This window comes from Mauremys reevesii, linkage group 21, assembly GCF_016161935.1.
Source record: "Mauremys reevesii isolate NIE-2019 linkage group 21, ASM1616193v1, whole genome shotgun sequence".
Lineage (NCBI taxonomy): Eukaryota > Metazoa > Chordata > Testudines > Geoemydidae > Mauremys > Mauremys reevesii.
Genome location: NC_052643.1, coordinates 16,411,626 through 16,437,341, shown reverse-complemented (window position 1 = coordinate 16,437,341; position 25,716 = coordinate 16,411,626). Strand labels below are relative to the sequence as shown.

The 25,716-nt window shown below is 49.4% G+C and overlaps 1 protein-coding gene across 3 annotated transcripts in view; it reads left to right on the top strand.

The window, feature by feature from the left end:
* Positions 1 to 13,641, top strand: part of MIB2 (MIB E3 ubiquitin protein ligase 2) — a 94,380-nt gene extending 80,739 nt beyond the window's left edge. For all 3 annotated transcript variants that reach the window (XM_039509046.1, XM_039509047.1, XM_039509045.1), the window contains 6 exons: positions 522 to 648; positions 1,806 to 2,036; positions 6,171 to 6,349; positions 9,440 to 9,624; positions 10,377 to 10,442; positions 12,522 to 13,641. In XM_039509046.1, coding sequence (XP_039364980.1) covers positions 522 to 648; positions 1,806 to 2,036; positions 6,171 to 6,349; positions 9,440 to 9,624; positions 10,377 to 10,442; positions 12,522 to 12,763 — 1,030 coding nt within the window. In that variant the 3' untranslated portion in view covers positions 12,764 to 13,641. The remainder of the gene's footprint in view (positions 1 to 521; positions 649 to 1,805; positions 2,037 to 6,170; positions 6,350 to 9,439; positions 9,625 to 10,376; positions 10,443 to 12,521) is intronic.
* Positions 13,642 to 25,716: the final 12,075 nt, after the last annotated feature.

Genomic DNA, 25,716 nt, shown 5'->3' with positions numbered 1-25,716 from the left:
ATTGTCAAGCAGCCCCCAATGTTTCCTTTGCCCCTCTCCTCTCATTGTGCCTTCACCTGGAGCAGCTTCCTTCTTTCCATGTCTCAGACCTCCCCCCTCTTCTCCCTCCCATGGCTTCCGATCACGGATCTCCTTTGACTGTCTGCCCCAGTCCTGTGCCTGGACCATTCAGCTATCAGGGGTGGGACATGGCAGACAACAACTGGAAAAAAATGGGTCAGATCTGCCCTGTGTGTGTCCTCCGTCAGACTGGTCTGGAGATACATCCAGCTCATTATTGACATTGTGAGTTTATCCTGCTTTATTAAAAGAAAACAGAGGGCTTTTGTTTGACTTTGCTGATTAAATCTGCAAGATGGATGGAGCTCTCTGGATCACTGTCCTGGCTCATGACGCTGCCTGTTATAACATTAGGAACATTAATCGCTGCTCAACAGAGGAGGCAGGCCTGTCGCTTGTGCATCAGTCTCCTGCTGACAAATAACTCTCTGGTCTCTGCTTTAATCTCTTTAACCTCCCAGAGCCATAAAGAAGATTCTGGCACGAGCCCGGCAGTTGGTTGATGCTAAAAAGGAAGATGGCTTCACCGCCCTGCATCTTGCTGCCCTCAATAACCACATAGAAGTAGCAGAAATTTTAATCAGAGAGGTAAATAACTTGCATGAGAAGTGGCAAGTTCATGTTTCGGGTCATCGCCAGTTCTCTGGGTGTGAGTCTAAAAGGAAGGGAGCCATGTCCAGAGCATAGAGCAGAGGGACTAGGAATCACTAGGGCAACTGCTGCAAGTTCTGGCTAGGAGTAGAGTATTGCAGCTTGGATCAAAGGGGACTAGGAGCCCTGACTCCAAGGTGCTATTCCTGCCCCTCGGGACAGTATTCTCTAATGGTGAAAGTAGGGGACCGGAAGTCAGGAAGTAAATTGGAGTTTTGCCGTTGACTTTGGTGGGGGCAGGGTTTCAACCCTGGGATCTAGTTCTAGCTTTGGAGAAAGTGGTGGCTGGAGTTCAGGACTCCTGGGTTTTGTTTCAGACTCTGATTTGTTGTGCTTGTGCCTCTGTTCCTCCACCTCTGCAATGATGGGTACCTCTGCCTCATAGGGATTCAGTGACTTTATGAATCAATATTTGTTGCCACAGAGATCTCTAGGGGACACTGTGTAATGCAAAGTATTAGGGTGATTTTATTAGGTCTGGTGTAGTCCCCAGTGGTAAGCCAGTTTCAGTTTGAAGTGCATTCTGATTCTTCACCAGCGCTGTCCTCTGCAGACCCAGTGCTGGCAAAATGACTGTTGAGCCTTCTAACAGGGTATCCTTTCAGGAGAGGCTAGCTGCGTGTTTGCTGCATCCTGTCTCCTGGCATTAGAGAGATTTTCCTATTACTCCCTCAGCGGTCTGAGTGCTTGAGGGAAACTGAAGCAAAAGACACAAGGACTCAGTCTTGCTTTGTAGAGTTTAGGAGCTGGTCTATGACTGTCTGGACCTGTTCCAGGCCTTCAGTTGGCCGGTGTCAAGTAATTTACTAGCTGTCACCTCCAGATCATTACCAGCCAGGAGAAGAGTCCCATGCACTTGTTCCCTTGCAGTAACCACTGCATCACCTGACTGTCGAGGCTTTCTGGACCTTGGGGCCAGGATGAAGAGTAGGATCTGTTTGCTGCCCCCATTTGGGTCCCCCCTACACTGCATTTGCATGGGGATGGAATTGATAAACCAGGTTTTCTCCCTGTGCCATGCAACTAGTGTTCAACAGGGGTGGTCCTGGGACTCTGCTGCTATTTCTCCGCTGAGTGTTTTTCTCTCCTTTAAGGGTCGCTGTGATGTCAACCTCAGGAACAGCCGGAACCAGACTCCCCTGCACCTGGCAGTCACCCAGGGGCACATGGACTTGGTGCAGCTGCTGGTACGCGAAGGCAGCGATGTCAACGCCGAGGACGAGGACGGAGACACGGCCATGCACATTGTCTTGGAACGGCAGCAGCTGATGTCAATCATGGCCGAGGAACAGGAAGGGGGGGAGGGACTGTCCCTCTTTTCCAAGGTGAGAGAGAGAAGAAACAGTGCTGCACCAGGGGAGTGCCTTGCGGCGTCGGAAGGTCCATTGACAGACAGTTAGGGTGGGTGGCAGTCTCCTGAGGGAAATGGGGGGAGTCCTTTAAAACTAGACTGTACTAAGCACTTGGGAATGTGTTTGTAGGGAATGACCCAGCCTTGATCAAGGGGAGAAGGGCTGGATGTGACCGAAGGGTTCTTATTCCATCTCTGAGTCCTATGATACTTGGCGCTCAGCCGTGAACTCCTCCACTGTGCCCCTAAGAGCTGCATCAGTATCTCACGCTCCATTTTACAGATGGGGCAGAGAGAGGGGAAGTGGCTTGGCCCTAGTAGCAGAGCCAGGAGTCCTGGCCGTAGTTCATAGACTGTTCCGCATTGACTCCCTTTTCCTGTTGGATGGTACTAAGAATATAACCCCCGCATGGTGTGAAAGTAGCTGGGTAGGGAACAAGACTCTGTTTACATGTGGCCTACATCGTATCCAAGCCAGGGGGTAGTTTTAATCTGTCACCTTAGCTCCATCCAGGGGCATGAGAGAGAGTATATCACACTCCCTGTTGAAAATCCTGGGTAAAATCCTGGCCCCATTGAAGTCAATGGCAACACACTCATTAGTGTCAATGGAGCCAGAATTGCCCGTCCCCCCCAGTCATTGATTTCACTCCATTTGGGGCAAAAGGTGTGAGAGGCAGTGGAATTTGAGCAGGGGAGTTTGGCTGTTTCGCATCTTTCCCTCATCTCCCCTTCCCCTTGGTGAGGAGGAGCTGGAGACTGAAGTAATTGCTTCCCAGCATTCCACCTCTTGCTGTAGATCTTGTAGGCACGTGCTCTGAAGGCCTGGAGGCTTCCCTCTTACAGTTCCCGCTTGCAAAACAAACACGCTAGGAGGGGGGGAACGTTGCAGGGCACCACCAACCATACTTCAGGGACTGTTGTCCTGCAAGGCGACAAGTGCAGTGGAAAAGCTGCTTTTCAGCATGCCTGCTCTCTCTCTGGCCCAAACTTGTCCCTGGTGTCACATGGCCGACTTCAGTTGTAATTGCTTCAGGGCTGAATTTATTGCTTGATCTGAACTTGGGAAAACTTGATCCTTAGGCCTCAAATCAAGAGGACGGGGCATGTCAGCCACTGGAAGCTTAGCCCAGCTCTCCTGCAAAGGTTTCGGCATAAAATTAGCCCTTCAAACTGCTCCATCACCTGTTTAGGTACATCTACACTTGTGTGCCAATTTACAGCGGAAGCTGTGTGCGCAGTGTGGGTGAGATGAGAATTATTCCAGTGCAAAGGTAATTTGACAAATTTAAAAATCTGACATCAAGTTCAAATGTAATTTAAAATGATTAGAAAACCAACAAATTGGCATAATGCAGTTCTGCACACTGCGCCAAACTGCCTGTTTCTCCCCTCCCCGCATCCTACTCAGATCTGCTCTGAAAATTCCACCTCTTCCGTTCGTTTGCTTGCTGTATCCCATGGCACCAGCTTTGATTGCGAGAACTGATGACTCCAGTGGGTGGTACAGAATGCACAAATATGTCCCCCCAGCAGGGCAGAGGCTGATTGCTGATGCGGTAATCAGAGCCCAGTGCCAGCATCCCGCTTTTTGCTAGACACAGGCAGTCTGTCAATCAGTCCTCACTCCTTATTCTACCAGTCTGGGAACATGAGCGAAGGGGGCAGGTTTCTAGTAACTCACTGAGCTCTTTTTAGAGGGGCTGACTAGCTTTTGGGACTGCCGCGCTGCAGGCCCTAGTAGCTAATACTGCCGGCAGAGATTTTTCAAAGCTGTCTTAATGGTTTTGGATGCCCAGTTTCCATTACTGTAAATCGGATTGTGTCCTCAGATTCCTCCGGGGGCTTCGACAGTCTAAATGTACAACTCCTGCCTCTCGAATTTTATAGGCCCTGATGTAAAGCCCTTGAAAGGAAATGGGAGTTTTTCCATTGACTTCCCTGGGCTCTGGATTAGGCCTAGACACACTCCTTTTTAAAGCCGGCGATTACTTTTCCCCCCCGCCCCTCCATTCTGCAGGGAACTGCTACTATTCAGCCTTGTCAAATAACATCCCTTCCATTTGCAGAATAGGTACACTCCCATGTGCACCGCCCCACAGCTGGTAACGTGCTCAGCGTGGAGGGGGCACCATCGCCCAGGCATGGGGGGCAGTTTAGTCTCCGTGACCCATTCAGTCCTGGCCTCTGTGCTGTGACTGGGAATTAGGGTGCAAAGAGCAGTGGTGGTTTCTGTGGTGTAGACGCCTCTCTGCTGAGGCCTGGCCTGAGACCCCTGCACTCATTTCAGATGGGCCAGCGGATGGCGTTACCAGCTGCTAACGAGGCGGGAGCGTGCTGAGATTCAGACAGTCCATTCTGTTCTGCAGCATGCACATGACCTAATGGGCCAGCCAGTGGATATTCCTCTGGGATGCAATGTTGCATCCAATAATCTAAGAAGGCTGGGACCTTCCCTGTCCCCCTCCCCCTAAATAGCTGCCACTTGGGACTCCATCCACTAACTATTCATCCCTGAAGCTTTAATGTAGTGTCCTTAATGTACCTTGTAATGGAAATGTGTTTGCGTTGCCTCTGTGCAATGCAGCTTTGTCGCCTGTCTCGGATCCCAGGAGGCCCAGGAGTCTAATCTCAGGAGGCCTGCGTCTGAGAGCTTGGCCATCAGAGCAGCGGGTGGGAGGGGGAAATCCTGCTTGCCTGTGCTGTGACTAGCTCTGCCAAGAGCTTTCAATCCAAAACCCAAAGGGAATTGGTGACAGAACAAGGGTCTGAGGGATGGGATACAGCACAGACTTCCTCTGTTATCAGGCTGTTCTGAGAAGTCTCCAGGCCAAACCCCCGGGGAATCCCGAGAGCTGAATTACATTTCCATATTTTAAGCCTCTCGGTGTAGTAGATCAGACTTCTATCATTGGACTTATCTGCAGCAAACCTTCTAGCTCAACAAGCTGACAGATAGCCTGCCAGCCTAATCCGGTGCCACTCAGACATGCTCTGAATTTAGCACTCGGACTTCAGCGCAGCGTAGAAAGGCAAAGCTAAATTGGGTCATGTTGGTAGAGTTGTAAAATAGAGGGTCTGTCGGGGATGTGTGTGAAATTGGCACTTCATGTTTCATTTCTTACAAAGCCAGCCAGCATCTTCACAAATCTAACAAACTGAGCCTTCTCTGCATCAGCTGTTATCGTCATTTCACAGGTGGGGAAACTGAGGCCCAGTGGGGGAAGGGATTTTCCCAAGATGAAAAGTGACCTGGTGGCAGAGTCAGGAATGCAACCCCGGTGTCCTGAGTCTCAGTCCCATGCCTTACCCACAATACTGTCCTCCCGATACTTTACCCTCATCTTGACATGGATGGATTTGACCAGGCTGCTTCCTTCCCTTACCCCTCATGTCTCATTAGAGTAGTGCAGAGCTTAGGTGCTTTGCTGTGTGTCAGTTTTTATAAGCGATTGCCAAACTAATGAGCCATCTGCTGTGGTTTTCTCCCTGTAATGCTCATACTCTCCACTGCCGCCAACGCCGCCCCCTTTACTGTGATGGGAATTGCAAATACCAACAGTTAGACCCTGTTCTTCAGCCTGGCACTAAATGAGTCACTAGTTTTATGTCTGAAAAATTGTACATGTAAGTTGTTGGCAGGCTAACTATGAGAAGATGGAAGGCCTTGTGGTTAACACACTGGACTGGGACTAAGGAGATCAGGGTTCAGTTCCCAGTCTCCTTGTGTGACCTTGGTTGAGTCACATAATCTCTCTGTGCCTCAGATCCCCACCTGTAATGTGAGGGTGATAATCCTTCCCTTCTTGCACCTTTTGTCTGTCTCATCTATTTAGATCACTCTCTCTTAATACAAGAATGTGCAGCACCTGGCACAATGGGGCCCGATCTTGGCTGATGCCTTTAGGCACTACTGTAGTAAAAATAAGTATGTGACTTAGACATCTAAGTATCTGATTGTGTTAACAAATAAGGGGTGCAAAATTACAGCTGCAGCTCTTTGCACCTGCAAATTGCAAGCTCGAGAAGTGAGGCTGGTTTTCTGGGTTCTGACCCATAGCCAGGTTTCTAAGTGCCTTAACAGAGACCCTTTCTCCCCCTCTCTTAGCTCCAGGCTTCAGGCTTCCTTGGAAATGTAGAGCTGAATGTTGGTGCTGCGATTGCATGTTTCCTAGCACAGGAAGGAGCAGATATTAATTACGCCAACCACAGGGGAAAGTCTCCCCTGGATCTCATTGCAGATGGAAGGATAGTCCAGATCATCAAGAACTTCTCCCAGAAATTCAGGTAGGCTACACAGTGGGACCACTTCCTAACCCCAAACCTGTAGGTGCTAGCCATGCCAGACCCACACCCTGCAGAGCAGACTGAGGGGCACCTTCAGCTGCCATTGACTTCAGTGGGAACTGATCTTTTGTGACTGCCTTGCAGAATCAGTGTCTTCTGGAAGAACTGGCTGGTGGTCTCCCTCAGGACCTGTCAGCCTTTGATATCTCCCGGATGCCAGTCTGGGGCCTGGCCGATGCTTAAAAGTTTTGATGGTATAGCTATGTCACGTCCCTAACCCATGTAGCTATGCTGCCGAAAGCCCTAGTGTAGACACATTTATGCTGGCAAAAAACCCTTTTGTTGGTGTTCTTTCATTTGGGGAACTGGTATAAGCTTAGACCAGCAAAAGAACTCTGGTACCATGTATACGAGGTCTGAGCCTCTCCTGTTTGGACACTGCTGGCAATGTGTTTCTGGCGGCTTGTTGGGTTCCAGGATGTCCTCTGCCGCTCGCAGAGGAGGAGGATGTAGCAGATTAGTGATACTTGGATAAACTCAGCAGCCTGACTTTGAATAAAGAGACACAACTGCATTTTAGCTGCCCAGCCTCTTACTGCAGGATGGGGTGTCATTTGGCCCTGTAACAGGGCCTGTGCACCGTTTACATGGGCTCTCTGCACAGAGGTGAATTTCACCCTATTGGTCTCTGAACATCAGATCATTGGAGCTGACCTCTGTCGTGCAGTGCAGTTTGGGGTTTTGTTTCACTCTTAATCTACTAATCACAGGATCCAAGTGAAGTACAGAAGGCAGTGAACCCCAAATGCCATGTCAAGGTTGGGTTCTGGAAGTCCCTGTAGCTGGACAATGTCCATCTTTAAATTGATAAGTGAAACAGATGAGCAAATCTGTCTGATACCCCCATAGGGAGAACAGCGTCAATGGCTTGGCCTTCGGTTCCCGTTCTGCAAAACCTTATTGTTTGGGTTTTGGTGCATCAGACCTGAAACTACTGGTGGTTGTCATCAGAATTCTTTCTTATTTGTAGGGTCCTACCAAATTCACGGTCCATTTTGGTCAATTTCACGGTCATAGGATTTTAAAAATAGTAAATTTCATGATTTCAGCTATTTAAATCTGAAACTTCGTGATGTTGTGTTGTCCTGACCCAAAAAGGAGTTGTGGGGGGTTGCAAGGTTATTGTAGGGGGGTTGCGATACTGCTACCCTTACTTCCGTGCTGCTGCTGGCAGCGGCACTGCCTTCGCAGCTGAAGAGCAGCAGATGCTGGCCGGGAGCCCAGCTCTGAAGGCAGAGCTGCCACCAGCAGCAGCACAGAAGTAAGGATGGCCTGGTATGGTATTGCCACCCTTACTTCTGCACTGCTGCTGGCGGGGTGCTGCCTTTAGACCTGAGCACCCGGCCAACAGCCACTGCTCTCTCGCCGCCCAGCTCTAAAGTCCAGTGCAGAAGTAAGAGTGGCAATACTGCAACCTCCCCGCCCAAAATTACTTTGTAACTCCCCTGCAATGCCCTTTTGGGTCAGGACCTCCAATTTGAGAAACAGTGGTCTCGACCGTGAAATCTGTATAGTATAGGGTAAAAGCGCACAAGTTCAGATTTCACGGTGGGAGGCCAGATTTCAGGGTCCATGACATGTGTTTCATGGCCGTGAATTTAGTAGGGCCCTACTTATTTGCATCCCGAACCTCTGGAAATGAGCAAGGGTTGGGTAAATGTTTGGGGTTTGGGCTCATCTTAGTACAATCTGTGAATTCCTTAGTTTTGTGATTTTAGCATGTATCCACTTTCTTCCCTCTGCTGGATTAGCTTTGCTCAATGGAGAACAGGGGAGGCATGTCTGTGTGTAATAAAACCCTGTAAGCAGTTAGGGAACATTTCACCCCATGAAAACGTTTCGAATTTGTTGCATTCAAAAACGGGGAGGAGGTGAATCCTCTTCAGAGGGGATGACTTAGCAGTAGCCCAAGACAGGTAGATTCCATCAACAATGTGATTGTTCCTCCGCTGGCCCCTTCCATTCGCACACCGCTGATATATATAGGATAACTAGGAAAGAGCATCCATGCTGTTAGTGTCTACTAGAATGGGAGCTGGCTATTGGAAAAGCACAGAAAGAATCAGATGCCCAAGGGTTAACAGAACCATTCTGCGTCCTCTGCATGGGGACTTGAATATGATTTAACTTGGCAGTGGCTCATCATGTGACAGATGCCATCTTAGACCTGTCAAGTTTAAATAATGCCATGAGAAAAAGATAGATGGTGTTTACCAGTTCAGTAAATCCTCTGATTTACGTTATGTCTTTTGTACTCAGGCAGCTGCTCCAGAATGGAGGGGCAGATTTAATTAAGGGCAGCCTTCCTCTATACCAAAACCAGCCTGTCTGGTTTTTTTTTCCTCTGCCGACACAGAGTGGAGGTGGGCTGTATTGGTGATACTTGCCTCAGGATCTTCCCCGAAGCTCAAGGGTGTCTTGGTCTAGGCTCCACAAAGTTGCGATGAGACGCCGGACAAGAATCCAAAGCTATAGGGGGTCTGGGCAGTTTGACTGTGGAGTTGAATCCAAACTTCCCCAAAGTTACAGGGAATGTTGTGGATTCAGGAGTCATGCCACTGAGGTCAGGGTCTGGCTCAGAATCCAGACTCTCTGGGGTTCAGATGCAGGCACTGAGGTCAGGCCTGTCCCGTGTGCTTACGAGAGCGGTGTAACCAAAGGGGCTGCCTTTGCTAAATATCCCAGCTCGCTGACTTTGCACTGCTGATGGCTGTGCTGGCAGGAGCCCACCGTTCTCATCCATAAGAAGTGTTATATCCTGCGCAGGTACCTTCCACTCCCTCTCTCCCCTCACCCTCATGCATTTGGGCTAGATCCTCAGCTGACGTAAACAAAGGCAGCTCTGTCCAAGTCAATGGAACTTCATAGACTTGCGCTGGCTGTGGATTTGGCCTGTTGTGTGGCTCTGAAGCATTTGTCCATACCCGTCCCTGCCATGATAAGGCCATTGGGGAGAGCTGCTGAGCATCCTTCTGTGTGCGGGATGGTGCCGCAGCCAGCAAGGTCACTAATTCTATGTGGTGGTTGCAGGGATGAGCAGATTTCTTCAGACAGCTCTGTGGTGACCTGCAGCCTGCGCAGAGTGCACACCACCCCCAACACAATGACCAACCTCAGCGTGCCCAGCATGGCGGCCCCGTCCGAGTGCCTGGTCTGTTCTGAGCTGGCTTTGCTCATTCACTTCATCCCGTGTCAGCACAGCATCGTGTGTGAAGGTAGGTCGCTCCTGTTGGTTCCTTTGCCGGTGTTGACTCCACCTTCCCATTCCCCTTGTCTGGGGAGCATCTTGGGATGGGACTGTTGGGCTCTCACCAGAGCAACCCCAGGGCTATTCCTGCAATGGCCTTTTAGATGTGACACCCTAAAGTCATGGAAGTTCCTGCTGTCCTACTGGATTGGGACCCGAGGCAGCTGCTCTGGATGGTTCAGAAGGAAGTGGCAGACGGTCAAGTTCCAGCCAGCAATGTTTTCTCCAACAAAACCATTTCCAAGGGATTCCCCCACCCCCACCCTCTCTGGCTTTTGTCTTCTGCTTCCCTTTGAATTATATTAACAGATCAGCAAGTCCGTTATCTCCGCTGGGTCCCTCCGTCTGGCTGCAGAGTTCGGTTAGGAGCAGGTGTGAGAGCCCCATCCATTCCTGTCAGAGTACGGGACCGTTTTGCAGCTGTTATGCGGGGATTTGAGTCTGGGAGGGCGAGGTTATAATGGCCATTGTGGTAATGCAGCTGCTAAAGAGTTGGGCTGTTGCATTGAAGCTCTGGGGAAGGGGCAGCTGAAGTGACAGGACTAGCATGTAGCTCAGGGAGATTCTCAGCTCCATGCAGACAACGACCGTCTCTTACAGTCCAGGCGATTCTTGGATCGTTTAAAAATGTGATGCCCTTGTGTGTCCTCTTTGCTTTTGGGCTCATTCAAGCACCACTGGGTTTAGCTGAAATCTCTCTCCTTTTCCTGCCCCCGGTAGAATGCTCCAGGAGGATGAAGAAGTGCATCAAATGTCAAGTGACAATAACCAAAAAACTCAAGCAAGGTAGGTTGCTCTTGTTGTCCATGGCTTTGAATAGAAAAGGCCCCTCTGAATGTTTATTTAGGCTACAGCCCAACTGATGGCTGCTTGATCTCGGTGACATTAGCGTACAGAGGGCATTCTCAGCCTGTCTTGCAGTGCTCTCACAGCCATCACCTCACAGCTAGTCTCAGCAGAGATGCCACTGGTGAATTGTCTTTCCTCTTTAGAGGCAGCTGTTACAGGCCAGCACAGGGGGCCTCGTTGGCAGGGCAGTGTGTTTGCGCCTTGCCACTGCCTGTGCTGTGAATCGATAGCAGACGTCCGTCCAGCCCCTTGCACCAGTAGAGACTTCACAGTGAAAATTTGTGATCAAGGAAAGCTTGTAACATGCAAGAGCCTAGCTTTGCCCTTGTGCTTTAAAGGCATTTTAACCTAAGTCACCTTATGGGAGCCAGGTAAGTGGGGTTGGGGTTGGTCCCAGGGCAGTTAGGTTTGACTCTTTTTTGATGGAATTCCTCTTCTACCTTAGCCTGGATCTCTGCAGTTTTATACAGGGAGTGCCTTCCATTCCCATAATTCAATCTCCCACACAGGGAATACTGTAATGAAGGCCGCATGCTGGTTCCATGCCATGGGGCAGCAGGCTCCTGCCAGCCATGGAGTTCACCCATGGCGCCTGCTGCAGTGCTGGCAAACAGGACACATGGGAGTGGGTGTATCTGCACCCCTCTGGCAGAGGTACTGAGGACAAAAAATGCTGCTGCTGATTTGGGTGGCACTAGGCTGTGATCTTGCAAATGGGCCTGATGCCAACTGGCTGCCTTGATGGAAGTATAGAGGAGCCAAGAATTTGTCACATGAGCTAGACGTACACTGCTAGCCAGGGCAGAAATCCTCCCTAGGAGCATCCATAGGCAGGAGTGTCCTGTTACTGCAGCATTCTTCAGCCATATAGAATGCAGGAAAATATAATGGCTCCCCCCTCCCCGAGTTGGAATCCCTGTGAAGATTCCAGTCTGTTGCAGCAAAGAGATTTATGGAAGCAGTCAGGCTTTTGAGCATATCAGCAGGAAGTCAGCCGGCTTGGGCCTCACCATTTATCCCTAACTTCATCCCAAAATTCCTTACACACTTAAAAGGAATGGTGTCCCTAGCCTCTGTTTGTCAGAGGGTGGAGATGGGTGGCAGGAGAGAGATCACTTGATCGTTACCTGTTAGGTTCACTCCCTCTGGGACGCCTGGCATTGGTCACTGTCGGCAGGCAGGATACTGGGCTGGATGGACCTTTGGTCTGACTTAGTATGGCCATTCTTATGTTCTTATGTAAACTTAATTGATGTGGTCACTTCACCTACCACTGGAATGCAACCACCTCTGGGGTGAATCAGGGCATCTGTTTAAAAGCACACAGCAACATGACCTAGTTGTTTAGGAACAGAATGTGAATAGTATTGTGTCTAGCTGAAACCAGGTGGAATTTACTTATCTTAGCTGGAATTTGCCCAGTACATGGAGCTTTCATCTCATCTGAATTAGAACCAAGTGTCTCTACAAGTTCTCCTCTGTTGAACTTTGCAAGTAAGGAGGATTAAATTACCCTCTTGAATTCTATGGCTTGTGTTGTGCAGGAGGGGTTATAATGCTCTCTACCAACTTTCACATCTCTGAATCTATAGCCTGGAAAGCTAGAGCAGAGAGCTGAAGCAGTACTGCAGACAGGAATTTAAACTCAGTGAGGCGAGGGCATGCAGTGCCATAACACGTCGCAGACCAGTTACTGAGGAGCAGCGTGCCCAGTTCTTTGCTAGCACTGCACTTTTCTCTACTTCCAGGCAGTGGCAGCAGCTTCTGGAATGATGAGGGAGGATGCACATCTCAGAGAATACGATTTATACGCCCCTTGAGGCCGCTGTCCCTTAACAGCTCAGCAACAAACCAAAGGAGAGAGAAGCACTAGCCACCTTTTCACGAAATACTTCTCTCCAGCTGTCTAGTCAGAGAGTTAATTAGTGCTCCCAGGGACAGGGAGTGCATTGGAAGGTGCTTGCAGAGGAAATAGGCAGAGTCCCCAGCCACTAACTTGCTTCCTGTTCCCCACAGACAGCACAGAGGTGGAATGCAGCCCCAGTGCCGAGCCCACGGACCAGCGGAAGCTGATGGAGGAGCTACAGAGCCGCTACCGCCAGATGGAGGAGCGCATCACCTGCCCTATCTGCATCGACAACCAAATCAAACTGGTCTTCCAGTGCGGACATGGCTCCTGCCTTGAGTGCAGCGAGGCCCTGACTGTCTGCCCCATCTGCAGGCAGACTATCCGGGACAGGATTCAGATCTTCGTCTGAGGATGTGCGCTCTCCCCTCCCCTTCGCTCCCTCTCCTACCTTCCTTCCTCCCTTTGTGTGTTCATTTAGTCGAGAATCATGACCCATCCCCTGTGTTTGTCTGACTCTGAAGCCATCCTGAAAGGGGGAAAGTGAATCACAAGAGTCACTCGTGGGGGAAACGCTCTCCCCATAATGACAGCGAGCCGCCAAGCTTGTGGGGAAACGGGCCTCCCGCCCTGTGCTCCTTTCCCAGCATGGACGGCGCCAGGCGGAATGCTGACAGGACGCCCCCGTGCTTTGCGCTGACGACGGGAGGGGCTGTGAAACCAGCACCGGGACAGAGTGCTTTCATGTGCAGACATTTCAAAAGACATCCCGCTCCTGTCTAGTTCCCTGCAGCGTCTGATTCGCAGCCTTACACAGCTCTGGCAGGATAGGCTGCGGCACAGTCCTTCTCGTTCCCCGGCAGGCTGTGGCAAAGCAATACTCTCGCACTTTACACAAGGAGGTATCCAGTGGGATCGGGCACTGCCCTTGGCTCTCCCGCAGGCTTGTCAGTTGCGGGGGTCTCTCGTTAGACAATGTGCTCTCAGAACCAAGCCTTTTGGGCGTGACGAGGTACTTGGATTTGGGCAGCGGGGAGGAGTCTGGAACTGACGTGTTCCCAGAGAGAGACAGAGCGTGTGCCTTAGAGATAAAGTAGTGAACATTTACTGAAGAAAATACTTGCAGCGTGTATTTTTGACCTCTAAGTGACACTCTTCTGCCAGCAATCTACCTTTTTTTTGCAGCCATAATTCCAGAGATTCTTGAGCTTTTTACCCATAATGCCGAAGGCAGGTGTCAAATATTCCAACCGAAATGTAAAAAAATAAAATAAAATACGACTAATAAGGTGGAGGAGAGGAAATTCGTTATTCTCTTCGGCAGAAAAATTTATTAAAATAGGACATTTATATTCCATTGGACATTAATAGGAATGTGTGAACAATAGTGTAAATCCTGGGGTCAACTTGATTCCAACTGGATCACGTTTTCCAACCAGTTGATTTGGGAAAAAGCACCATCCAGTGAACTCTCACCCGTACCTGTGACTGGGTTCTAGTGGTGGCACCCTGAGGAGCTCCCCTGTGTGTGTTGTATGTAGCTTTGTTCTACGCAGTTATGCTGCAGACCAGTATAATCTTTTCTTACACCTAGAAAGCCGTGTATAAAATCAACCGAAACACAGGGTTTCTTTCTTAAATTTGTTCATTAGCAAAGACATGGCAAAGGATTCAAATTAGTTTTGAATCCTTGTGCGTGTGTAGTGGTTAGAAGAATATGTATTGCCTAGTAGTAACTCTCAGTGTCCCAGGAAATTGTCAGTCCCCACTTGCTACAGATAATATCTCAGAATGCTTTCTCAGTTGAGTTTATTACAATGTCTATGATTTTTCCCAGGCAAAGGGACAATCTTGGGTCACATTTAACCCCCAAACATAGATTATTTGTTAAAATAAGATTTGACAAAACTAACATGTAGGTTTCAAGAATTATATTTTATTCCCAGGAAAACAGATTTTCTAATAAACAGACACTCCCCCCCTTCCTGGTTGCTGTATCGTTCTAAGTGAAAACGACTGTGAATGGCCATCTTCTACTACCCTTTCTCATAGGAAGTGGTACCAGAGACCACCAGTGCCTTCCGATAATGTGAGGGCACCTGGCTTCAGCAGTGGAACTGAGCATGCTCAGTACAAGTCAAGCAAGAAATGTGGGTGGGGCACGTGGCCCCCATGTCCCGCCCCCATGCGTTGCCTCTGAGTGGTACTTGATGCCTCAAATAATCCCATTCAGTGCAATGGGGCTGCTTATGAAGTAAGTTGCTACTCATCGTAAGAGTGGCAGAATATGGCCAAATGGGACTCCTCTGTAAAGAAAAGTGATGTTAACAAACCTTATTTTTATTGTCCAGGCCTGGACAAATGCTGAAAGCAAACAGTCCGCATGTAACCGCATAAAGTACGTTTATAGTTGGATTTTCAGAAGGGCTTCCTGTCGGACTGACTCTGCTCCCACTGAATGCAGTGGGAGTTCTGCTGTGGAGTTCAGTGGGAATGGTCAGCCCAGTGCTCAGATCATCTGAAAACGCCACCATGGACTTTCCAAAATTCTTTAATAATCTCAGGTGTGATTAAGATGGGCCAGAAAACTTTTTCTTTAAAAAATAATGAGAATAATCTGGTTTCTTTGAACCAGACGCTGTCCCTGTCAGGCCTGATCCAAAGCCAATTAACGCCAAGAGGAATCTTTCCATCCATTTTAATGGACTTTGAATCATGCCCTAAATCAGAATGCTGGTCCCAGATCGGCCTGAAGAGCTAGTGGGAATATAACATCGAGTGCTGGGCATCTCCTTTGTCATTAAAATAAGCTTTACAGTCCCCAAAGTACAATACTGTCGGTGTCTGTCCAATCTGTGACAGCTGCACTTACTGCTTTCTGCTGTAAATTAATGATTTTACAGGCTGTATTTAAATCCAATGTCGTACTAAGCATTAAAAGGACATTTTCAGAAGTATACCTCTGCTGCAACAACAAACCAATGCACTGTGCTGTATGTCGGACACATGTTTGTGCTGTTTTGGGGACTGCATATCCTGCAACTTCTGTCCCACTCCTCTCGAAGACTTTGACACTGGGCTTTATCAGTGTACACAGAGAAGGATACAGCGGATCTCTGACTTCTTGGTTTTTTAAAAAATAGTTGTGCGCTAGATGAAGGTATCTCGGATCACTTCTAGGCCTGTGAAAATGGGGAACTGTTTGTAGTGAGAATACACAGTCTTCAACCTTCAAGGTGTCTTTCCGCTTTGCAGCAAATAAATTTTTTTTCTGTTTTCCTCTTTTTTAACTTTGTTTCTTCAACCTTAATTGTTTCTTAATGAAAATTTCCTTCCAAGCTCTTGAGATCTTGTGTATAGATCTGAAAACCTTTGTGTTGCCAGGGTGGTGGAATTTGGTATGGTCCCTGCTTTAGAGCTGTGGATATCTTTTTATAGGTGGATTCCAGGGAGCAATCAAATTAATTTCCTGCCATTGGGTTTAGTCTTCAATAAGAAATTTGAGCAGAGATTTTTACCACTTTCCAGTCTATTATATTTGGTAGGCTTATACTGTAAGTTTGAACCAGACTGCAGTCAGTACAATTGTCACTCCTTCTGCTCTTTTGGTGGTGCTTTAAGATAAGATCTAAGTGGCTTTTAAGAGTGATTTGAGGAAATCCGTTTATCCAGCCTTTCCTGCCATTTAGGAAAAAATAATCAAGTTATTCACAGTTTGCCAGAAATCAAGATTGTTTTTCCATTAGGAAGAACTAAGACTGATTATCAAAGGCCAGAAAAGGCAGATTCCCTACGTCTGATGGCACAGGAAGGATTCAGATAGACAAGAGGGTTTGGGCCTAGTAACCTAAGCACAGGACTGGAACCGAGGAATCCTTTAGTCTTCTATTCCTAACTCTGCCGCTGATTCCTTCCAGGACCATGGGCAAGTCCCTTAATCTCTCTGCCTCCATTTCTCCATCTCTAAAATGCATGATGGGGTTGTGAGAATTGATTAAGGTTTATAAAGCGCTACATAAAAGGTAAGTGTTCTCGATTCCTGACTAACTCATAGAACCTCTGTCCTCCCTCTGTAGCACGAACATCACTGCATTGGCCTATTAATACCAGACCCCCGCAGGTTCACCTGCACGGGGTTGGTAGATGATACTTTTCATATTCATTTCATGTTCAGCTGCGCTGGCAAGCAGAGGGTTAATTCCCCAGTGCAAACTTCACCTCACAGATACTGTTCCAGGCTGCTTGTGAAATGCAGGTTTTGCTTTCTGGAATTGCTGCCCTGGCTTTCTTTTTTAATCAGCTCTAAGTCTGAGCTGTCCACCCCCAGAATCAATTTCCTGAGCACAGGACCCATTTTAAAGGCCATCATGCATGTCTGCTGAGCTCCTTGCCATAGCTTGGTGAGATGGTTGACGAGCATGTGCAGAAGTGTATGGAAGAGCCAGGACTAGAGTGCACTGAGGCAGATACCGCCCAGCATAAAGGAGCATCAAATGGTCCCTGCTAAAGTGGGGACGACTCCTTCGACTTCTGCACCGTGGCATTGGCTAGCGACATCCACGGTGGGCTCTGTGTCTGTGGAACAGTGCAGCTGTTGAATCCCTGCCCTGCAGCAATGCAAGTTGTCATCCTGATGAGAAGCTGGGACAGGGGACGTTCTGCACGTGAGGCTCCTTCACAACAGGGAGAGGAAGTGACCATTGGAGCTGGAGGACTGAGGTGTTTCTGGGAGAAGAAAGACCAAGATGGACTAGGTAAGGGCTATGGTCTCTCTGCCCCCTTGCCAGGGCTGCCCTGAGGGTTTCTGAGTCTGAGACCCCAGATAACTAGGGGGGAGGGGGAATCCAGCACTGATTTGCCTCCGCCGGTGACCCTGCTGACTCTGCTGAGATGGGGCCATGGGTTGACTTATTCTGTCTTGTTGCTGGGTCAGCTAGGCTGGCTGGCCTACACGATGCAGAGCCAGTGTGGGTTTGACGAGCCCCAGTACCTGCTGGGCTGGAGCAAGGGCTGCCGTGTGCACCTGCAGCCTGGCAGCTGCAGTCGTCTGCCTGCCTGCAAGGCTATTTCCTTTCCAGGGGCCCAAGACAGCTCGGGACAGAGACAGTGGGGGCTGAATCGGGGTCTAAGGTCTGACCAGAGGACTCCTCCCACTAGGCAGAGATGGGCCAAGAAGTGATGCTGAGATTGGGATCTGCATTCAGTTGAATGCAGGTCCAAGGCTGAACCCCAGGGTGGGGTCAGGGGATCAAGAGCACCCAAATCAATCACACGAGACTTCTGACAGCTTGAGCCATGACTGAAGAAGTTGTTAAACTGGCCAGGCCTTTCTGGTTTGGGTGGGAGTGGGGTAGGGAATTGGAATTCAACACCCCCCTCCCCCACACACACTTGAAAATCTTGGCCACCATTTATAAGTTGACCCTGGTTTTGCCTGTTGATTACTTAGAACTAATCGCTGAACGAGGCGCGGGCCTCCCTTCGTTGTCGGTTTGGCTTAGTGGGAAGAAGAGCTGGTCCATTTTCTCTCCTTGGTTTTTAGGAATCTTTGTTAAGGCTTGTTGAGGGGTAAGGTTGTCAACTGTCTAATCACACGAACCCGAACGCCCTTGCCCCTCCCGCCTTCTCCGGGCCCCACCCCGCTCACTCCATTCCCCCCTCTCTCCATGGCTTGCCCTCTCCCACCCTCACTCACTGCCACTGGGCTGGGGAAGGGGGTTGGGGCCCAAGGATTTGGAGTTTGGGAGGGGGCTCCGGGCTGAGCCTGGAGCAGGGGGTTGGGGTGCAGGGTGCAATCTCTGGGAGGGAATTTTGGGTTTGGGGGGCTCAGGGCTGGGGCAGGGGTGTGGGGTACAGGCTCTGGGAGGGAGTTTGGGTGCAGGAGGGGGCTCAGGATTGAGGCAGCAGGTTGGGTTCAGGAGGGGGCTCTGGGCTGGGGTAAGGGGTTGGGGTGCAGGAGGGGGTGTAGGCTGCCTGCCCTGGCCCCGCACTGCTCCAAGCAGCTGGCATAGGAGGCTCCATGTGCTGCCCGGACCCTCAAGCAACACCCCTTCAGCTCCCATTGGCTACAGTTCCCGGCCAATGGGAGCTGCGGAGTCAGGGCATGGGCAGCACGTGGCAACCTCTGCCCCTCCACCCCCAGGGGCTCCAGGGACATGCCAGGGCCAGCCGCTTCCAGGAGAGGTGTGGGGCCAGGCCAGGTGAAGAGTCTGCCTTAGCCCTGCTGTGCCGCTGGACTTTCAGCACCTAAAATCTCCTGGTTTGGCTGGGAGATAGGGCGTGATTCTGGGAGACTCCTGGCGAAATCAGGAGGTTGGCAACCCTAGTGATGGGGTGCACTGAAAGAGTTGAATTAAGCCCGGTGGGCCCAATCAGTCAATTAAGCTGCAAACGGGAGATTTCAACTGTGTGGAAGGCACTAATTAGAAGGAAGCTGCCCTGTGAGGAGATGGGAAGTGATTCTATAAAGCCAGGAGGCTGGAGACGGTGTGAGGGGCATGGCAGGGAGGAAGCCTGCAGTCTCTGTCCCTGAGGAAGGGGAGGTAGGAACCCATGAGAAAGGGTTTATCTCGTAGGCCTGAGGGAGAAGGGGCTGACTAGGAAGGCTGGGAAAAGAAGCATGGTAGGAAGCAGTCCCCAGGGAAGAGAGCAGTAAGGGTGGTGAAGTCCCAGGCCTCAACTGCTCACAATGGGGCCCTGGACTGGAATCCAGGGTAGACGGCAGGCCTGGATTCCCCTGCCATCTCCTGCAGAGTGGCAGTGCTTGGGGCAGTGAATGGGACAACTTCCTGACTCACTTCTTGAGTGACATATCAGGGCAGCGGGCCGAGGATGGCCTGACGCTGCTGGTGCAGAGAGACTTTGAAAGTCCTGCCCCCCGCTGCTCCCCCCAGTCCAAAGGGGAAATCACACTGACCAGCAGTACTGCAACTCCATGAGCCAGGGGGAGATCTGCAATGGTGGAAGAGAAGAAAGGGGGCGCTGAACCAGGTGGAGCTAATCCCCGGAATTGCCAGAAGGGGGCGCCACTGCGCGGTGAGTAGAGCACCCAGTGACAAAACCACAGAAGAGTCCTCGGGAACAACCCATCATTGCTCTAGCCTCCCCAACTCTCGCTTTGAGGGTAAGTGCCTCAAGAAACTCTGCAGGAGGAAAGTGGCTGAGTTAGTATTTTTTGTGCGTGCTCTTCTGTTTTTCCTGGCAAATCCTATTCTCATCCAGCTGGGAGCCTGGTATTTGAATTGGCAACTGATTTTGTTAGCAATTTTTTGTGCAGCTGGTTTTGCACGGAAAGTCATTTCTGCAAACCTGCCTCCATGCTGGGCAGCAAGAGGACACAGTCTCATTCCGATTCCTCCTGCCTCTCCTTAAGCCTTTTCGACTCCAAGGATTTGCCCCCATTTCAGTGTTGCTGCCCCAGGGCAAACCCCTAATGCAGACAAGCAATAATGTTAATTTAAAGGCAGTGGAGGTGCTTCGCAGTGGTCATGGCGTTGTCAAAGGGACTGTAAGAAATTCCAGTTGTATAGAATGGAAAAACTCGCTGCATGGTCAGGAGATTCCTGCCCTGGAAACACATTAAAACCTGCAGGAGCATGTTAATAGGGTTGGCTTTATTATATTGATGCTGGAATTACCTGATCCTTGGGGCTTGTCTAGACTGAGAGAACTCACCCCAGCATGACTACAGTTACATCGGTGCGATTCCCTGACATAGACCCCAAGCACCAGTATAAAGCAGGACTGGATGGACTCTCTCTAAATGAACAGCCACCGGTGCCTTTGCATTGTGCTAGCTCCTGGGCTAACAGCTGGTTTACAAATGTCTGGAAGAGCTCTGTAAACGGCTTTCATTATTTCCAGTGGCGGACAAGGCCTGCTTTATTTCTCAGCCTCATCAGAAGATGCTGCTATCGTGACAGGCTGGCGTTCTTTAAGCTTTCCTCTGAGAATGCCCTTCTTGGAATCTCCCCACCATGCTCAGTCCTGCCTTTGCTTTTAATACGTGAATTTAGTGCTGGTGCGGGGGAAGCAGCCCTGGAAACTGGAGGCCTCTCAAGGGCCAGATCCAAAGCTCATGGAAGGCGGTTAATGGGAGGCTTTCCATTGGCTTCACTGCTTTGCTCCGGCCCTTCATCCATCAGAGAGGTACGGTAGCCCTGATCTCCAAGCACTTTGTGCCTTAAAAATCAGACCCAGAACACCAGTGTGAATGAAGCAGGTACATTTCACTTCTCAGCTGGGGAAAGGTTTGCAAGCTAGTCTCATGCTGTAACCACTGGATCCCCCTTTCCCTGATACAACCATGAGGACACTTGTCCAGTAAAAACTGAAATTAAGAAACACCAGACTCATTCCAGGCTATAAGCCAGGCGTAAGAGGGCAAATGATTCTTGGTGACTAGCATGATGGGTGGAATCAGAGTCATCCTTAAACAGGGAGCATGTGTTAAAGAAAATGGTCTCAATACACAAACAGGTCCACCACCGAACTTGAGTTCCAATTTTGTCTCTCTTGTTTACCAGGGACAACACCCTAACTAGAAGTCTGTATGGCACACAGAGATGCTTAGTGGCTGAATAATATACAAGTAAATATGATACACAGCTATTACGATGACCCTCTCCAGTGACCAGAAGTTGAAAGTCGCTACTTATCCTGTTATATATCCCCTTAGCCAGATGGCTTAGCTGTCCATTGCTTTTATGCTCTGAACAAAAGGATGAAATCGTTGAGTAGCTCTTTCAAGGGCAGCTGCTTCATTATGTTTTTTCTTCTCCATCTGAATTTCTGACTTCTTGGCGCTAATTAGCAATGTTTGTTCTTATGTCTTTTCAGAATCATCCACTATCTGGGAAAGAATGTTGTTTGTTTTTATTCTGGTACAAATTGTCCTACACTACTCCTCCCTCCCTCCCTCACCCCCTCAAAAAGAAACAACCCAAGAAAATTCTAAGAATTTGTTGCTGACTGGGATTTTCATGCCTGTTGTCTGTTGTAGTTTACTTTCCCATTGAGATCTTTTGGGCTTTCAACTGCATTTCCTCACAGCATCAAAGATTCCCTGGTGGTTCTAGAGGAGTCAGGCATTTTCCTTTCTCCCTTTCCCTCCCCTCCACTCATGCCCTGTTCCTATCCCAAATGTGGCAGTGTGTCATTGAGCCAGCATTTCCAAACTGCTCAATAGCCAGCCATTCCCCCTTGGAAATCTGGCCCATTCTCCCTATTTTACAGATGAGCAAAGCTGAGGCCCAGCGAGTGAAATTACTTGCCCCAAATCATGCAGAGGCAGAGCTCAGAATAAAACCCAGGTCTCCTTTATTACCAGTTCTGTGCTCATTGGACCATGCTGCTTCCCTCAATGTGAATGTAACCCTGGATTGATACACATGTAGAATTACAGGTCAAGTACTAATGTAGCATACCAAAGTGCAGCAGCAATAATATCTGCTACAGGGTGTTTGGCAAGCAGTTTTCTGCCCCCTGTTTCAACACAGTTCCCTTGTGCATTGGTGAATGTTGCTGCCTCCTCTCAGTCCCATAGCGCTGGTCACTGACCGATGACTGAGCTTCTGCTGGTGTGGGTGAAGCCCTCGTAAGTCCAGGCTATGGTGGACGCTTCTGAGCTGCCATTCTAAATTAACCTTTAGCAAAAATATTCCATCTCCTTTGCTGGCTAGAGGAAGACCTTGTTTTCAGCTCATTTTCTAAACAGCAGATCTCTCTCTCTCTCTCCAAATAACTGCAAGTCTTCAGCAGAAGCTGATGACAAGGAATAATGTGTGCTGTTGAGAGAGATGGAGTTCTGGGGTGGCAGATACTTTGTCTCATGTTGGACTGGGATGCTCCCTAGTGCTGCAGCAGATTAATAACCCTTTATACTGCATAGTCCGTTTACAAGGCAGAAGCTTTTCCTGCCTTTGCCATAGGCAGCAGTCTCTGTGGACCAAGAGCTGCACTGAGAGACGCACACTCTTTTGAGCTGGGCCACCAAGCAGCCAAAGCATGGAAAATACCATTCAGCTGCCACCACCCTGGGCTGGATTTGGACTAGTGTCCTGGAGGCGAAAAGTCACTGCTGATCCCCTGAGATGTCGAAGGTGACATGGATGGAGACTGACCTATCCTCTGACTTCTAAGGTGGGCCTTCCAGAACAGAGCTGAGGACCAGCGGTGGGGTGACATGGAGGAAGCGTGCCCTGCAACTGCACATGCTCTACTTGTTCTGTAGATACATAAAAGGAGTTCCAGGCTCCTGGTCTGTCACATGGCACTGTTCACTCCTGTGCAGAGGGCCAGTAGCGCTTACAGGCCCCCACCATGATCAGGTTCCCACTGTGCGAGGTGCTGTATGTACATGAGACCATTCCTAAGCCCTCAGTTGATGGAACAGGAGTGGTGCATAACCCTTTTGTCCTAGCCTGTTGTACAGGGGTGAATTTTACCCTTAAAAGTTTGACCCGTGTAGCAAAGCCAGATCTGTTTGGAAACACTCCAGAAGGAGGCCATGATATGGTGATGTAACCATTCTAAATGAAGGGGAAGAGGGAAATGCAAACAATAATCCATGTGAATGCAAGTGTTTATTTTATGAGCTAAAAGCTGGACTTGGGAATGCAGCCACGTACTGTGCATTATACATGGAACAACCATGCAATGCTCCAAGCCAAATACACCAGCAGCTGGGGATGAAAAAAATAGAGCAAATATAGAAACCTTGCTCCTTTAACAAAGGAAATGCAAAAGTAACCAGTTCTTGACATTTTGGGGTCTCTAAGTGATAATTTCAGTTCTTTGGAACAGGTTGGTCTCTAAGGGCAAGTCAAAGCCACTTGGAGGCAGCTTTCCCCATGTGATATTTATCACACAAAGTGTCTTAGGAAATGCATCCCTGGTTGGTTGTTGGGGAGAACCAGCCTCCTTAAATGAGATCCGGTTCCAGGTCAGCACTCCTAACTGCCGGGAGGAGAACACTGCATCGTTAGCAGATACATTTAAGTTGGTTATATCCCCCCATCAGCCCATATGGCTTCCCTCAACTGTAAATTGTTCCACTTCGGTTACAACTGTGTGCTGAGACGCAAGCCAGTGTTGCTAGGAGTATTTTCTGTCCAAATGTAGCTGGACTGTCAATTCCGGCATATAATCCAAACCAAGTATCCAGAGAGGAGAATTTAAAATCTATATTGAACAGAGCGGTGGATTAACAGCAGCATTCTGCCCTTGACTAATCCCTTTCATCTCAGGATTTCAAAGCACCTGAAAAAGCTAAGAAAGTATTTTCATCCCTGCTCTGCAAGTGGGGGTGCAAAATCAGAGGGGCTAAGTGTCTTGTCCGAGGTGTTGCATGGAGCCTTTGGAAGAGCCAGGAAGGGAATCTTGAGAGCTGGCAGCAGGATGTGAGAGCAAAGAGCCAGTGGCAGGCTGTGGGGAAGGTCCAGGTCCATTGAGGGCTGCGTGTAAGAAGCCATTGAGACACATATTAAGAGCGACAACTTTCAGAAGTCCACTAAAGGACCCAGACGTGACTGTGACTTTCTCGGGGATACTCGGTGCTCACTGGGTTAAGAGTCTGTCTCCTTTACAGCTCTGTGAGCAGCCAGATAAAACCTGTGAATAGCCCAGCATAAGAACTTTCCTCAGCTGACCCTTTAGGCCCTGCGCTCACTGCCAAAGTAGCTGAGGTTTGTCTTGGCCACGTTGAGCTGATTTTCTGAGCGAGTATTTGGCTTAAATAGAAAAAGAAAGTTCTAAAGGATCCAGCATCTGGTCGGAGCTGCACGCAGGGAGAGGAGTTCCTGTGCTGACTGTCGCAGTGCCTGCCCCACAGAGTGAGAAAGGAGAGACGCCTGCTTTCCAAGAACCACTCTCGCTTCCCATCCAGGAGAACCGTACCCTTACCTGTCCCCTTCAAGCAGAAGCGTGTGACACTAAACAGCCCTGAGCTCCTGTATCTTCTCAGCGGCCACAGTGACCCACTTGGGGTCAGACTGGGCGGGGCTAAAAAGTAGCAAGATTTCTGCTCCTATCCAGAATGTGTCAGATGAACTCTGTCAACTCAGGTCAAAGGCCTTCACTGTATTAAACTGCAGTCTCCCTCTTGAATAACCGATATGCTGCAGCAATTAGAGCCTCCAGCATGCTCCTTGATCAGACGATTCACAGTCTGTGCAGAAGAAAAGTGGGTCGAGAATCAGAACCCTCCAGCCAAACTTTGCTACTGTTGGAATCTGAACCCAATCCATATTTCGCAGATAACCCTGTAACTTTCTAGAGTGGGCCAAAGCAGCCAGCCTCCAACTCTTCCACATGTGGTGGGTGTTTGGGTTCTGGATTCACCTTTTGCAAACTTACACCTATATGATCTTTTCCTTGGAAGGACGGCCCAGTGGTTAGGGGACTAGCCACCTGGGTTCAAGTCCCTGCTCTGCCACAGACTGTGACCTTTGGGCATGTCAGAGAGGTTAGTCTCTGTGTGCCTCAGTGTCTCATCAGTAAAATGGGGATGGCTAGCACTGCCCGCGCTCACTGGGGTGTTGAGGATAAATACAATAGAGTGTGAGGCACTCAATATTCTGGTGGTGGGAGCCACAGAAGTACCTAGATAGATGAATATCACGTTGAGACACTTCATGCATTATTGGTGCTTATTGGCCTGACAAAGGGCTGACGCACTGGGCCGTGGTGGTGTTACACACGCGCTAGTGAAGTTAATGTTCTGGCAGTGTTTGCTAGCGGTGTTTTCCATTTGCGTTAATACTTCTCTGGTCATGTCTATGCTGAGCCGAGGTGTAATTCCCAGCACGGGTGGACAGACCTGGACTAGCTCTGCTCAGGCTATAGTGTGAGTGGCCGTTGCAGCACAGGTGGTGGGGTTGGGCTAGCCCCCGTCCTAGGCATGTATTCAGGCAGCCACACTGCTATTGTTAGCATCTCGCTCGAGCAGAGCAGAGCTAGTGCAGGTACAACGACCCACACTGGGAATTTGCGCCCCCCAGCTGCTATGTAGAAATACCCTCATTGGACAAGAAGCACTAGTCCGTGCCCAGAGTCCAAGTGCCGGTGCAAGTTTGCAGTTTGAGCTTTTCGTTATCGTCAAGGCTTTGCCCCAACTGTGTCTCTGCTCTCACTTCCTGCTGCTATTCCTCCTCCTTCCAGTTCTAACCACCCTTTCCTATCCTACTCTTTGTACCTTCTGCCATGCTGCTCCCTGCTCTGGCTACGCCCTCCCTATGTGCCATGCAATCCGACCCCCCCACACACACACACACTTGTTCCTGTTCTAGTCCCTTTGTGAAACGTGCTGCTGTTTCAGAGACCCTTGCATAACAGTGAGGGGAAAATGTTTGTAACATTTCACAACTG